The 15,288-nt window shown below is 44.9% G+C and overlaps 1 protein-coding gene across 3 annotated transcripts in view; it reads right to left on the reverse strand.

Moving 5' to 3' along the window:
- The window catches only part of LOC121580917 (translation initiation factor eIF-2B subunit gamma-like), a 43,527-nt gene that overhangs the window by 12,529 nt on the left and 15,710 nt on the right, over window positions 1-15,288 (reverse strand). For all 3 annotated transcript variants that reach the window (XM_041896111.1, XM_041896110.2, XM_041896112.2), the window contains exon 6: window positions 5,446-5,535. In XM_041896111.1, coding sequence (XP_041752045.1) covers window positions 5,446-5,535 — 90 coding nt within the window. The remainder of the gene's footprint in view (window positions 1-5,445; window positions 5,536-15,288) is intronic.

The raw sequence follows: 15,288 nt of genomic DNA on the forward strand, positions 1-15,288 counted from the left end.
AGAAAAGGGGGTAGCGCTTTTGGGGTCTCCTGAGTCTGGACGGCAGAGTAAATTAAATGATATTTATATCAGGAGGATTGGTGAATAAAAATGTCAAAGCAATGGGAAGCAGCAGGAACAAGCGGCTGCATTGCAGCATATTTATGTAAACCCCCGGTTAACATTTATATTTGAAGGGAAAGGGATCGTGCTAGTGAGTCAATGTACTCCCCAGTTAATGCCACCTGCGCTTATTTTCAACACCACTTAAAGGAGCTGTTGGGTCTCCTCACAATACCAGTTTAACAAGCATAAAGGGACTGGGGGACTAGGGGTGGGTGGAGGACTAGGGGTGGGTGGAGGAGGTGGTGCTTCTGCTTTTGGTCTTGCTGCTGGTGGTGGCGGGAGGGGAGGGGGGGGGGTAAGGACAGGATGGTGGGGGCTAGCAATTACTGGACCGGTTTCTTATTCAAGCCCTGTTCTGTCCTCCTCCTAGTTATGAAGTATCCCCTGCCTAGGATGTATGGGCTGGAGAATGTGAGTAGATTAATGTAACACCATTAGAAATATAGGCTACATCAATAGGATGTACATTTATCAAAGTGGGATGCATTTCAACTAAGTGAGGCATCTAACAATGTATTCAATTGGCCTTGATTTTAATGATCAGGTGTATATCTTTTAAATTGTGGATCATTTGATCTGGTGTATATCTTTTAAATTGTGGATCATTTGATCTGGTGGTGGTGGCCAAAAACATCCTATAAATTACTTCTATATGTTATAAGCTTTAAGTAAATCTATGGTGGTGGCCCTATTATACAGTGCATTCGGAAAGTATTCAGACCCCTTGACTTTCTCCACATTTTGTTACGTTACAGCCTTATTCTAAAATGGATTAAATAGTTTCCCCCCCTCATCAATCTACACACAATGCCCCATAACGACAAAGCAAAAACAGGTTTTTAGAAATTGTTTCAAAAAACACAATATAAAAAATGAAATATCACATTTACATAAGTATTAAGACCCTTTACTCAGTACTTTGTTGAAGCACCTTTGGCAGCAACTATCTTACACAGAAAGCGGCACAGGTCCTAATCCAGGCACTTGTCATCTCCCGTCTGGATTACTGCAACTCGCTGTTGGCTGGGCTCCCTGCCTGTGCCATTAAACCCCTACAACTTAACCAGAACGCTGCAGCCTGTCTTGTGTTCAACCTTCCCAAGTTCTCTCATGTCACCCCGCTCCTCCGCACACTCCACTGGCTTCCAGTTGAGGCTCGCATCTACTACAAGACCATGGTGCTTGCCTACGGAGCTGTGAGGGGAATGGCACCTCCTTACCTTCAGGCTCTGATCAGACCCTACACCCAAACGAGGGCACAACGTTCATCCACCTCTGGCCTGCTAGCCCCCCTACCTTTACGGAAGCACAGTTCCTGCTCAGCCCAGTCAAAGCTATTCGCTGCTCTGGCACCCCAATGGTGGAACAAGCTCCCCCACGACGCCAGGACAGCGGAGTCACTGACCCCCTTCCAGAGACACTTGAAACCCTACCTCTTTAAGGATTACCTGGAATAGTACAAAAGTAATCCTTCGACCACCCCCCCCATAAAAAAAAAAAGTGGTTGTCCCACTGGCTATCCTAAGTTGAATGCACCCATTTGTAAGTCGCTCTGGATAAGAGCATCTGCTAAATGACGTAAATGTAAATGTAAATGTAGATCCTCTCAAGCTGTGTCAGGTTGGATGGGGGAACGTCACTGCACAGCTATTTTCAGGTCTCTCCAGAGATGTTAGATCGGGTTCAAGTCCGGGCTCTGGCTGGGCCACTCAAGGACATTGAGACTTTTCCCCGAAGCCACGCTTGCGTTGTCTTGGCTGTGTGCTTAGGGTTGTTGTCCTGTTGGACGGTAAACCTTCGCCCCAGTCTGAGGTCTGGAGTAGGTTTTCATCAAGGATCTCTCTGTACTTTGCTCCGTTCATCTTTCCCTCGATCCTGACTAGTCTCCCAGTCCCTGCCGCTGAAAAACATCCCCACAGCATGATGCTGCCACCACCATGCTTCACCGTAGGGATGGTGCCAGGTTTCCTCCAGACGAGATGCTTGGCATTCAGGCCAAAGAGTTCAATCTTGGTTTCATCAGACCAGAGAATCTTTTTTATCATGGTCTGAGAGTCCTTTAGGTGCCTTTTGGCAAACTCCAAGCGGGCTGTCATGTGCCTTTTACTGAGGAGTGGCTTCCGTCTGGCCACTCTACCATAAAGGCCTGATTGGTGGAGTGCTGCAGAGATGGAGAAGGTTCTCCCATCTCCACAGAGGAACTCTGGAGCTCTGTCAGAGTGACCATCGGGTTCTTGGTCACCTCCCTCGCCAAGGCCCTTCTCCCCCGATTGCTCAGTTTGGCCGGGCGGCCAGCTCTAAGACGAGTCTTGGTGGTTCCAAACTTCTTCCATTTAAGAACGATGGAGGCTACTGTGTTCTTGGGGACCTTCAATGCTGCAGAAATATTTTGGTACCCTTCCCCAGATCTGTGCCTCGACACAATCCTGTCTCGGAGCTCTACGGACAATTCCTTCGACCTCATGGCTTGGTTTTTGCTCTGATATGCACTGTGAACTGTGGGACCTTATATAGACAGGTGTGTGCCTTTCCAAATCATGTCCAATCAATTGAATTTACCACAGGTGGATTCCAATCAAGTTGTAGAAACATCAAGGATGATCAATGGAAACAGGATGCATCTGAGCTCAATTTCGAGTCTCATAGCAAAGGGTTTGAATACTTATGTAAATATTTATTTTTATTTTTTTCATTTGCAAAAATGTCTAAAAACCTGTGTTTGCTTTGTCATTATGGGGTATTGTTTGAAGATTGATGAGGACATTTTTTTTATTTAATCAATTTTAGAATAAGGCTGTACTGTAACAAAATGTGGAAAAAGTCAACGGGTCTGAATTCTTTCCGAATGCACTGTATATGGGGAGAACAAGTATTTGATACACTGCCGATTTTGCAGGTTTTCCTACTTACAAAGCATGTAGAGGACATAAGTATTTGATACATCAGAAAAGCTGAACTTAATATTTGGTACAGAAACCTTTTGTTTGCAATTACAGAGATCATACATTTCCTGTAGGTCTTGACCAGGTTTGCACACACTGCAGCAGGGATTTTGGCCCACTCCACCATACAGACCTTCTCCAGATCCTTCAGGTTTCGGGGCTGTCGCTGGGCTATACGGACTTTCAGCTCCCTCCATAGATTTTCTATTGGGTTCAGATCTGGAGACTGGCTAGGCCACTCCAGGACCTTGAGATGCTACTTACGGAGCCACTCCTTAGTTGCCCTGGCTGTGTGTTTCGGGTCGTTGTCATGCTGGAAGACCCAGCCATGACCCATCTTCAATGCACTTACTGAGGGAAGGAGGTTGTTGGCCAAGATCTCGCGATACATGGCCCCATCCATCCTCCTCTCAATACGGTGCAGTCGTCCTGTCCCCTTTGCAGAAAAGCATCCCCAAAGAATGATGTTTCCACCTCCATGCTTCACGGTTGGGATGGTGTTCTTGGGGTTGTACTCATCCTTCAAACATGGCGAGTTTAGACCAAAAAGCTATATTTTTGTCTCATCAGACCACATGACCTTCTCCCATTCTTCCTCTGGATCATCCAAATGGTCATTGGCAAACTTCAGATGGGCCTGGACATGCGCTGGCTTGAGCAGGGGGACCTTGCGTGCGCTGCAGGATTTTAATCCATGACGGCGTAGTGTGTTAATAATGGTTTTCTTTAAGACTGTGGTCCCAGCTCTCTTCAGGTCATTGACCAGGTCCTGCCGTGTAGTTCTGGGCTGATCCCTCACCTTCCTCATGATCATTGATGCCCCACGAGGTGAGATCTTGCATGGAGCCTCAGACCGAGGGTGATTGACCGTCATCTTGAACTTCTTCCATTTTCTAATAATTGCGCCAACAGTTCTCACCAAGCTGCTTACCTATTGTCCTGTAGCCCATCCCAGCCTTGTGCAGGTCTACAATTGTATCCCTTATGTCCTTACACAGCTCTCTGGTCTTGGCCATTGTGGAGAGGTTGGAGTCTGTTTGATTGAGTGTGTGGACAGGTGTCTTTTATACAGGTAACGTTCAAACAGGTGCAGTTAATACAGGTAATGAGTGGAGAACAGGAGGGCTTCTTAAAGAAAAACTAACAGGTCTGTGAGAGCCGGAATTCTTACTGGTTGGTAGGTGATCAAATACTTATGTTATGCAATTAAATGCAAATTAATTACTTAAAAATCATACAATGTGATTTTCTGGATTTTTGATTTAGATTCTGTCTCTCACAGTTGAAGTGTATCTATGATAAAAATTACAGACCTCTACATGCTTTGTAAGTAGGAAAACCTGCAAAATCGGCAGTGTATCAAACACTTGTTCTCCCCACTGTATATGGTAACCAGAAAATGTTAAATGGGCAATACACAACAGAATTTCTGATTGGTCCAAATTGATTGCACTTGAAAAGAAGTAGTACCAGAAGTATGAAGAAGTGACATGATCAACACAGTTGTGATTGAGGTGTACTTCTGACACTAACGCACAAGGGGGGTAAAAGCCTAATAAACTACTCAAGTGGCACATTGTAAAACAAATTAACACCTAACAAGAATACCTCCCAGCCTCAAAGCCTTTCCAGTCACAGCCTGTTCTTATATTAACAAAAATTCTACACGCATGCAACTTGGCAAGAAAGGTGCTGTTCGCCATTTCACCTGTATCTAGAAATACATTAAATTCAAATGTATATGGACGGTTATTGGTACCTTTTAAAAACTAATTCGATATACACTGAGTGTACAAAACATTAGGAACACCTTCCTAATATTGATTTGCACCACCTTTTGGCCTCAGAACAACCTCAATTCGTCGGGGAATGGACTCTACAAGGTGTCAAAAGCACAGGGATGCTGGCCCATGTTGACACCAATGCTTCCCACAGTTGTGTCAAATTGGCTGGATGTCCTTTGGGTGGTGGACCATTCTTGATACACACCGGAAAGTGTTGAGCGTGAAAAACCTAGCAGCGTTGCAGTTCTTGACTCAAATCAGTGGATCTGGCACCTACAACCATACCCCGTTCAAAGGCACTTAAATCTTTTGTCTTGCTCATTCACCCTCTGAATGGCACACATACACAATCCATGTCTCAATTGTCTTAAGGCTTAAAAATCATTATTTAACCCATCTCCTCCCCATACACTGACTGAAGTGAAATCAATAAGGGATCATAGCTTTCACCTGGATTCACCTGGTCAGTCTATGTCTAATGTTTTGTACACTCAGTGTACATTTAACATAAAACACAAGCACATTTGTGAAAAAATGACATGCAAAAGTTCATACACAAAGGCTACGTCCAATTTAGGACGCAACCAAAGTCAAAACATGCGAAAAGGCCTCACTTGTTATCAGCGAGGAAGTCGACCACAGACTTCTTCAGGCAGTACAGGTGGGCGTCCACAAGGCCAGTTTTGATGTGCATCCTTGGATGTCTGAATGAAAAAGAGAGAGAGAGAGACGTGTGGGGTAAATCAAATCACATTCAAAAGAAAAAGCTAGCGGAGCTGGGGATGTTCTACATGACATTGCTCTATACCTGTGTAAAAACACAGTAGTTGTAATAGAAACATTGTAATGGCATGTTCTATGACATACTCTAACAATTACTTTGGAGTTAAAGGGATTTTTATTATTACCCAGGTGGATTAAGGATTAGTCCCAATTTCCCTTTAGTAATTCTACTAGAGTTGTAACTGTGTTACTTACTACACAGGTATAACTTTGTGTAACTGTATGTAACGTAATCTTCATGTCAATGTTCATGGCACAACATACTATAAAGTACCCTGTAGCAGACACCATGCCTCCTCATGAGCAAAACCAATGTTTTCATCTCAAAATGCTTTTTTAATTAGATGAGAGTTAAAATAACTACAGCCTTTAATTTTGCTTTTTATTCGGCCCCTTAATTACTCAGTTGAAAGCAGTATGTGACTGAACAAACAGAACATCTGCTATGAGGAAAAAAATAGGATAGGTGACAAAAGTCCCTGGGATGTCATGGCACCTGTGTATTGTCCCCTGCCAGCCTCCATCCGCATGCCCTGCCCCAGAAGCCTGGCTGCCATGGTAACAGTGTCCAGTCTGGACTGCAGTGAGTGCTGTACTAAATGGTCAGATGCCAACACAAGCGGACCACCCAATTGTTTTACAGCCTGCGATTGACATGACAATGCTCTGGGTATAGAGCCTCTGTCCTAAATGGCACCCTACTCCCTTTATATTGCACCATAGGGCTCTGATCAGAAGTAGTGCACTATATAGAGAATAGGGTGTCATTTGGGACACAGTCCCGAGCTGGCTGCCTGCCCTGGAGGCCAGTGTAATTCATCTGAGAGCAGAGCCACAGCAGCCTGTGAGAGTGATGTGGGAAGTGTCTCAAATCAAAATCAAATAAAATTGTATTTGTCACATGCGCCGAATAAAACAAGAGTAGACTTTACTGTGAAATGCTTACTTACGAGCCCCTCTTCAAACAATACAGTTCAAAAGTAGAACATTAACAAATAGATAAAAAGAAAATACACTACGTGAACATCTCATTCCAAAATCATGGGCATTAATATGAAGTTAGTCCCCCCTTTCCTGCTATAACAGCCTCCACTCTTCTGGGAAGGCTTTCCACTAGATGTTTCAACATTGCTGCAGGGACTTGCTTCCATTCAGCCACAAGCGCATTACTGAGGTCAGGCACTGATGTTGGGCGATTAGGCCTGGCTCGCAGTCTGCGTTCCAATTCATCCCAAAGGTGTTCGATGGGGTTGAGGTCAGGGCCCTGTGCAGGCCAGTCAAGTTCTTCCACACCAATCTCCTCAAATCATTTCTGTATGGACCTCACTTTGTGCACGGGGGCATTATCATGCTGAAACAGGAAAGGCCTTCCCCAAACGGTTGCCACAAAGTTGGAAGCACAGAATCGTCTAGAATATCATTGTATGCTGTAGCGTTAAGATTTATCTTCACTGGAACTAAGGGGCCTAGTCCGAACCATGAAAAACAGCCCCAGACCATTATTCCTCCTCCACCAAACTTTACAGTTGGCACTATGCATTGGGGCAGGTAGTGTTCTCCTGGCATCCGTCAAACCCGGATTTGTCCGGCATACTGCCAGATGTTGAAGTGTGATTCATCACTCTTAGGCTTGTGTGCGGCAACTCGGCCATAGAAACCGATTTCATGAAGCTCCCGACGAACAGTTCTTGTGCTGACGTTGCTTCGAGGCAGTTTGGAACTTGGTAGTGGTAGTGATTTTTTTTTACGCGCTACGCACTTCAGCTCTCGGTGGCCCCGTTCTGTGAGCTTGTGTGGTCTACCACTTCGCGGCTGAGCCGTTGTTGCTCCTAGACGTTTCTACTTCACAATAATAGCACTTACAGTTGACCGGGGCAGCTCTAGCAGGGCAGAAATTTGATGAACTGACTTGTTGGAAAGGTGGCATCCTATGACGGTGCCACGTTGAAAGTCACTGAGCTCTTCAGTAAGGCCATTCTACTGCCAATGTTTGTCTATGAAGATTGCATGGCTGTGTGCTCGATTTTATACACCTGTCAGCAACCGGTGTGGCTGAAATAGCTGAATCCACTAATATGAAGGAGTGTCCACATACTTTTATATTTTTAGTGTAGTAACACAATAAAACAACAATAACGAGGCTATTTACAGGCTATATACAAGGAGTACCAGTACAGAGTCAGTGTACTGGGGTACGAGGTAGTTAGGGTGATTGATTGAGATAATATCAAATCAAATTTTATTTGCCACATGCGCCGAATACAACAGGTGTACATGCTTACTTACAGCCCTTAACCAACAATGCATTTATTGTACATGTAGGTTTGGTTAGGTGATTTATTGAAGTACTATGTACACGTAGGTAGTAGGTGAAAAGCAGAAAGTCTGGGTAGCCGTTTAATTAACCGTTCAGCAGTTTTATGGCTTTGGGGTAGAAGACATGGCGCTCCGGTACCGCTTGCCATGCAGTAGCAGAGAGAACAGACTGTGACTTGGGTGGTAGGAGTCTTTGACCCTTTTTAGTGCCTTACCTCCTCTGCCTGGTATAGAGGTCCTGGATGGCAGGGAGCTCAGCCCCAGTGATGTACTGGGCGGTACGCACTACCCTCTGTAGCGCTCTGCGGTCGGAGGCGGAGTAGTTGCCATACCAAGCGTTGACGCAGTCAGTCGACATGCTCTCGATGGTGCAGCTGTAGAGGTTTTTGAGGATCTGAGGGCCCATGCCAAATATTTTCAGCCTCCTGAGGGGGAAGAGGCGTTGTCGTGCCCTCTTCACGACTATGTTGGTGTGTTTGGACCATGATAAGTCCTTAGTGATGTGGACACCGAGGAACTTGAAGCTCTCAACCGTCCCACTATAGCCCCGTCGATGTGAATGGGGCCGTGCTCGGCCCTCCGTTTCTTGTAGTCCACGATCAGCTCCTTTGTCTTGCTGACGTTGAGGGAGAGATTGTTGTCCTGGCAGCACACTGACCTCCTCCCTGTAGGCTGTCTCATCATTACATTTACATTTTAGTCATTTAGCAGACGCTCTTATCCAGAGCGACTTACAGTTAGTGAGTGCATACATTATTTGTTTTATTTTTTTATATATTTTTTTTATACCCTCCGTGGGAATCGAACCCACAACCCTGGCGTTGCAAACACCATGCTCTACCAACTGAGCTACATCCCTGCCGGCCATTCCCTCCCCTACCCTACCCTGGACGACGCTGGGCCAATTGTGCGCCACCCCATGGGTCTCCCGGTCGCGGCCGGCTACGACAGAGCCTGGAATCGAACCAGGATCTCTAGTGACACAGCTAGCACTGCGATGCAGTGCCTTAGACCACTGCGCCACTCGGGAGGCAGCACATCCGCCATGTTGACCCTCAACACGTGGGCCCCTCAGGGGCCATCATCGATAATCAGGCCTACCACCATCGTGTCGTCAGCAAACTTAATGATGGTGTTGGAGTCGTGTGCGGCCACGCAGTCGTGGGTGAACAGGGAGTACAGGAGGGGGCTAAGCACGCACCCCTGAGGGGCCCACGTGTTGAGGGTCAACATGGCGGATGTGTTGCCTACCCTCACCAGCCCGTCAGAAAGTCCAGTATCCAATTGCAGAGGGAGGTTTTTAGTCTCAGGGTCCTTAGCTTGGTGATGAGCTTGGAAGGCACTATGGTGTTGAATGCTGAGCTGTAGTCAATGAACAGCATTCTCACATAGGTATTCCTTTTTTCGAGGTGGGAAAGGGCAGTGTGGAGTGCAATAGAGATTGCGCCATCTGTGGATCTGTTGAGACGGTATGCGAATTGGAGTGGGAGGTGCAGCTGAAGGAAGAAAGAGGGGGAAAACTCAGAGGATCAGAAGGTGTGGGGGCAATGTGTTAAAAAGCTTTGATTGAGTGGAGAATAATTGCTTATTCTGAAGTGCTCTGGTGAAATTGTCATGATAATATAAAGTTGCCGAATGGAGTGGTTACATAATTAACTCTAAACCTGAAGTCAAAATGGACTACAATAGCCTACATCAGGGGTAGGCAACTAGTCAGCCTGCGAGCGGATGGTCGGGGGACCGGAACAAAATCATTTTGACACTGCAAATTGAACACAAGTAAACACAAAAAGAGATTGTATTTGAAAATAACAATAATTTCATACCTTGATTACAGAAACACGATCACGTCTCTTTTAATCTGTAAGAAATACAACAACAAAAAAACACTTGCGGGCCTTTTTGGTCCCTCGGGCTGCCTGTTGCTGACCCCTGGCCTCTCCAAGACTGTGGTGTCAGTTAGAAAAGCTGGTGTTCTGTTCACTGCAGATCTGGCCATGGTGAATGCAGGTCTCATCCTCTGAGAAGGCCTCTATAAGCACTGCTCACATAAAAACATCTATCAGAGTCCAAAACGTGTACGGGTACGCACAGCAGTGTTCTAGAATATTGGACCACTGGCTTTCACGCGTTTGGAATTCTCATCGCAGCTCAAGCAATTTCTCCAACCGTCACCACGTTCAAATTAATAAAGGACGTGGACCTGGCTATATAGCCTGCCTGGTGGTGTTGCAGTCAACTGGGCCCCCCATTCCCTCCTCCTCCCCTAAATGTGACATTTATGAAGCGAGACTATAAGAAAACCATCTCATCTCCGGGACTTTATGTGAGAGCCTCCTCCGCGCCGCCTTTTCTTGGGTGAAGAATGAGATTTGAAGCATTGAGAATGAGTCAGCTCTGTTTGGCCATGCAAACTTCAGAACCAGATGCCGGGCCGTATAAATCACGTTTTCAGGGGGAAGAAGGAAGGCGGAGGTGGGTAAACATGCAAGAGGTAAATTACTACAACTTTGAGCCATTCCATTAACCAGCTCACAGAGGGGCCATGTGTTGAACCCACCAACGAGGGGCTAAAAACAGAAACAGGAATATCCTAGCACACCACCCGCATGTGGTCCTAATGTGCTCCTCCGGTCCACACACAGACCAGAGTAGAGAAAACAGGTTGTCATATCCTGTGTGTCTTTGTGTGTGTGTGTGTGTGTGTGTGTGTGTGTGTGTGTGTGTGTGTGTGTGTGTGCTGTACGCCAAATGCAAATGGAGGTGAATGGGATTTAGAGGAACAACCAGCATCTGACATCATTGTTTGGCAGCTGTGGGGCTGGGCAGGCAGGCAGGGAGGCAGGCCAACGAAGGGGTCAACGGGTGCCCTTTATGGAGAAGGGCACCATGGTTAAACAAAAGCAGGAGCGGCAACAGGCCTAGTCTGTCCATCTACTAGGAAGGCCTACATGCTGATCATTTTAGTAGAACTACAATACACATTGTTAGGCCATAAGCCACTGCATTTGCCAAACAAGTCTAATGTGTAATTCCTGGTAGTCTAGAGCAGAGGTTCACAAACTTTTTCACTCAGGCCCCCGTTCCAGCATTGCGCCCCCCCGCGCACATGCGCCACGTCTTTTTCTATGGGCACAATCACTGTTCCTGACACAAACTGTTCACACCCCTCTTGTTGGTGGAGTGAATTTAGCAGGTTTAAAGCTTATTTTCTGCAATTCTACACATTTTGTCATGGGGTGCAAAGAACATTTAGCAGTTTTAAAGCTAGTTTTCTTGCAATTCTATACATTTTGCCAGGTCTAATGTGTATTCATGTGATATGAGTGAAAATTACAACAATATCTATGGGCAAAAGAAAATGAAATAAAAAAACGTTAGCTGACATGGGCTAGTTGATCTGGACATTTCTGACAAGTTATAAATAGCTCTCGAAGGTATGCAATGACTAACATGACAACAGGAACTGATGGCACACTATCAATTTTTGAAATTGCACCTTGTGCATTCTACTATTACAACTTTCAAGAGTAAGTATAACACCGGACTGAGTTCCTTGTGCTTCTCTCTGAAGGGACAGTTATAACTGCTATTCTGGACCTAGTCTGTGTCAACACCACCGCAAAGCCCAGGCAAATTTGCTCAAGCAGCTAGCTACACTGAGCTTTACTATAAAGACCTAGGCTCTTTGTATTCTCTCTTGTCTGAGCACAGAAAGTAAATATGAAGGGACAAAAAAATTCCAGACTTGGGTTGTTAGTTGGGAAAACGTGCAGTTAAATGTATAGCTTCCCAAACTTTGCCACCTGCCATTGGACAATAGATTGACGCTATTTAAAGAGAGGAATGTTTGAGGAGTGTGCTTCATTGCACACAGGGGACAAGACACATGCTACTTGTTTTGCAATGGTACTAAATTCTTCAAATATATTTAGTTTAGCGGGAACCAGATACTGTAGACCTCAAGTGATTGACCAAATCCATGATTTGATCCTAAAAGAGAATTAAACTATGGTAGTTCAGTAAGGACTCTGACTTCACCTCTGTTGGATTTACAGTGGAAAGTGGAGCAACATTGGATGCGAGGAATCTGCAGGAGCCACACTGTCAAATAAATTCAGGGGCCAACTCATATCACATGTGTAGCATGTTTTCAGCTTGCATTTAGCTCACATGTGGAAATGGGTAGTGAAGGGTGTCACCACTCACAGACTACTAGCATGGGAAAATGTGGTGGTAATCTAGGACAGGGGTCAAGAACATGCAGTTTGTTGGACATGATGGTAACCAACAAATACTGGTTATCAAACAATACCTTTATAAATTTATCAAAATAAGAGTCTGAAGAATATTGACCATACCCTTCTGTAACATGTAGGCCAAATATTCAGTTTATCAAAGAAAGCAAGGGATGAGGGCATTAGAACAGAAGAGAAAGTTATCTTTAAGGGCTGAATACCAACTTAAGATCCTAACTCAAGATCTGCGTTTGTAACTTCATATAACTCATGCATTGATATCAATGGGAAACGTGTACAAAGGAATTGAGTGGCCCAAAGTGAGTGGTGGCTAAGCCATTGGTCCCAGGTTAGCCGTACCACAGTATAGGACAGCAGCACAGCGTTCCCATTCCATACGTCTCCCAGCCTATGTCTGTATAAATACAACGTCAGACAAGTAAAGAAAGACTTTGGAGACAGCTTAGACAAACAGCCAGGGAACGACTTTCAGACGTCTCAAACTTCCTACGCTCAGGAAAAAGGTGGTTAATGGGGGGGAAACAGAGACCTTTGACAACTGGGGCTGAAATAAACGACCAAGCATTGATACTTAGGCTAGCTTTAAGATATCACAAGACTGACTAACTCAATACACCTCAGTCTCTCAACAAGTGGCCTAGGGCTCATTGACGACTTCTCTTTTAAAGCTCAACTAGGTGAAGTTTCATTTGTTTGGGGAAAAATGGTTAAAAAACTTCAGGCCTGTGAGGCTTTTGAGGTTGTGCATGTTGTGACTGTTCATGTGGAGATACAATTTGCCAGTCTTTCAATGTGCATGTGCAGGCCAAAATGTTCAGATGTTTCCTATATACAAGTATTTTAGTGTAAGTATGCTCAGTATGAATGTAGTGCCACAAGCCCACAACTGCGTGTGATATGGTGTGTGTATGTGTGTGTTTGCTACATGCATGCGTGTGCGTCTCTCACATTAGCGCGTGTGGCCAATTTCCTTTTGCAGGGAAGCGTGCTTACAGCTGCTGCGGCCCCTCTCTTATTGGGCAGGATTTACAGTGGCCCTAGCTCCCTGAAGTAGTTATGTGCTCCCAATAGACCAGCTCCCATAGCCCAGGACCAGAGTCCACAACCTAGAACCTAGAGCATAGAACCCGCAGCCCAGAGCCCATGGCCCAGATCAGTGGACAGGACCAGTCCACAGACCAGAAGCCCAGGACCAAGGCCCAGAACCCCAGGACCAAGGCACAAGACCTGGGCCCATCTTCACAAAGTGTCTCGTAAGAGTGCCGATTTAGGATCAGTTTTGCCTTTAAGATCATACTGGATAAGATTATATGGACAGGGAGGATGTGATCCTAGATAACTACTTTATGAATATGGGCCCAGGGCTGCAGTCCAGGTCCAGCCAGGATGTCGACAGCTTCAGCTCTTTCAGCCCAGACATCATAGACACCACACAGGGGACTCAAGATAATGCTTCTAATGGGTTCATACGTTTTGTGCACACTAGACGTACGGGTATTTGATGAGCAAGTTAGTATTGAGATAGTCATATTAGTTTTTGAAAGAAATGGCAATCTAGTTCATTATTCTAGATCCTTATTATTCAAATTCCTTATGCATGACGTTTTATCAGCTCTAAATGGCCTAAATACCTAGATTTATTTCATAGTGGACAGTACATTAGCAAGTATTTTACATCAATAGGTCATTTTATTGATCTGGTCAAGTAGGATTTACACCTTTGGCAATTGAACAAACATGAATTCTGCTTTAAATCTTTAAAAGAGGCAATCAGCAGTTGCAACATCCATTGTTGGCCTTATAAATAATACCATCATAATAAATACCATTTAGCAGACGCTTTTATCCAAAGCGACTTATAGTCATGCGTGCATACATTTTACGTATGGGTGGCCCCAGCGGGAATCGAACCCACAACTCACAACCTTTGGCGAAGAATATAACTTATAAATGCCTCATGAGCGTAGTTCAACTGTCATACCCCATCAGAACCCAAAATATAAGCTTGTTTTGCTCCAATGTTTGTAAACAAAGCAAATGTACACAAACACTATTTAGCCTCAAAACATGTTTAAAACTATACTTTTGATATCATGGCATGTCAGTCCTTGTATCCATAGCTCTGTCTATGAGTGGTTACATTTCTCCAGCCCCATCCCTCAGCTTTTTACCAAAAAAAGGGCGGGGAATATGTGTTGTTATTGTTTCTACTGCTGATTGCTGCTTTAAGACGTAGGGTGGCGATGAAATAAGAGCTTCAATAGAAGGCTTAAGAGCAGCCACATGCAAGCACACACACACACACACACAACCACCCAGCACAATGCTAAAGCCTACATGGATGTTTGAAAAAGAGAGAGAGAACAAGTGAAAGAAAAGGAAATAGGACCACAGCATGCGCTAAGCTGGAACAGGTCTGCTGTGGAAAAACAGCAGAGGACTGCCAAAGCAGGAGCAAATCCCTGTATAGCTGGAGTAATTGGTTAGTCTCATGACAGCCAAGGCTGGGGAGAGCTGTGTTTCTATTAGCAATCCCACACAAATGCAGGGTCAGATCTGAGCAAGTTTGCATTGTTCCCTTCAACACTCCACTCCCCGCCTTGTGCTGTGCTCACACACACACACAAAACCTGGTGGCTTGATAAGACAGACATGGGTCCAAATACTATTGAACTCTTTCAAATGCGTTAAGCATTTGCTTTTTCCTGCCTGGAGAGCCAGTTGAGTGTTGGTTGTGCCAGGCAAGCTCAAACATACACAGATAAAGTATTTGAAATAGTATTTGAACCCAGGTCAGTTGATAAGACAGCCCAGTGGAAAGACTTGGAGAAAACTTACAAGCTAGTAGTCAGACTCAAAAGAGAAGTTATAAAAGATGTATCCCTGTATTGTTAGACCCGGGAGGTGTTGTTGTACCTGACTGCAAGTTCCTACCCAGACCAACTCGGTCACATTATTTGTAAGGTTATGAAAACGTCACATCATTAATAGTGAGAACGGCAATTTAATTTCACACGGCAATGAAAATATTTGAAATAAAAAAACATTTTATACGTTTAAATGTATCATCTCCGGCCAAACAATAGGCATTAATGGGTT

The sequence above is a fragment of the Coregonus clupeaformis genome, chromosome 14 (genome assembly GCF_020615455.1).
Source record: "Coregonus clupeaformis isolate EN_2021a chromosome 14, ASM2061545v1, whole genome shotgun sequence".
NCBI lineage: Eukaryota > Metazoa > Chordata > Actinopteri > Salmoniformes > Salmonidae > Coregonus > Coregonus clupeaformis.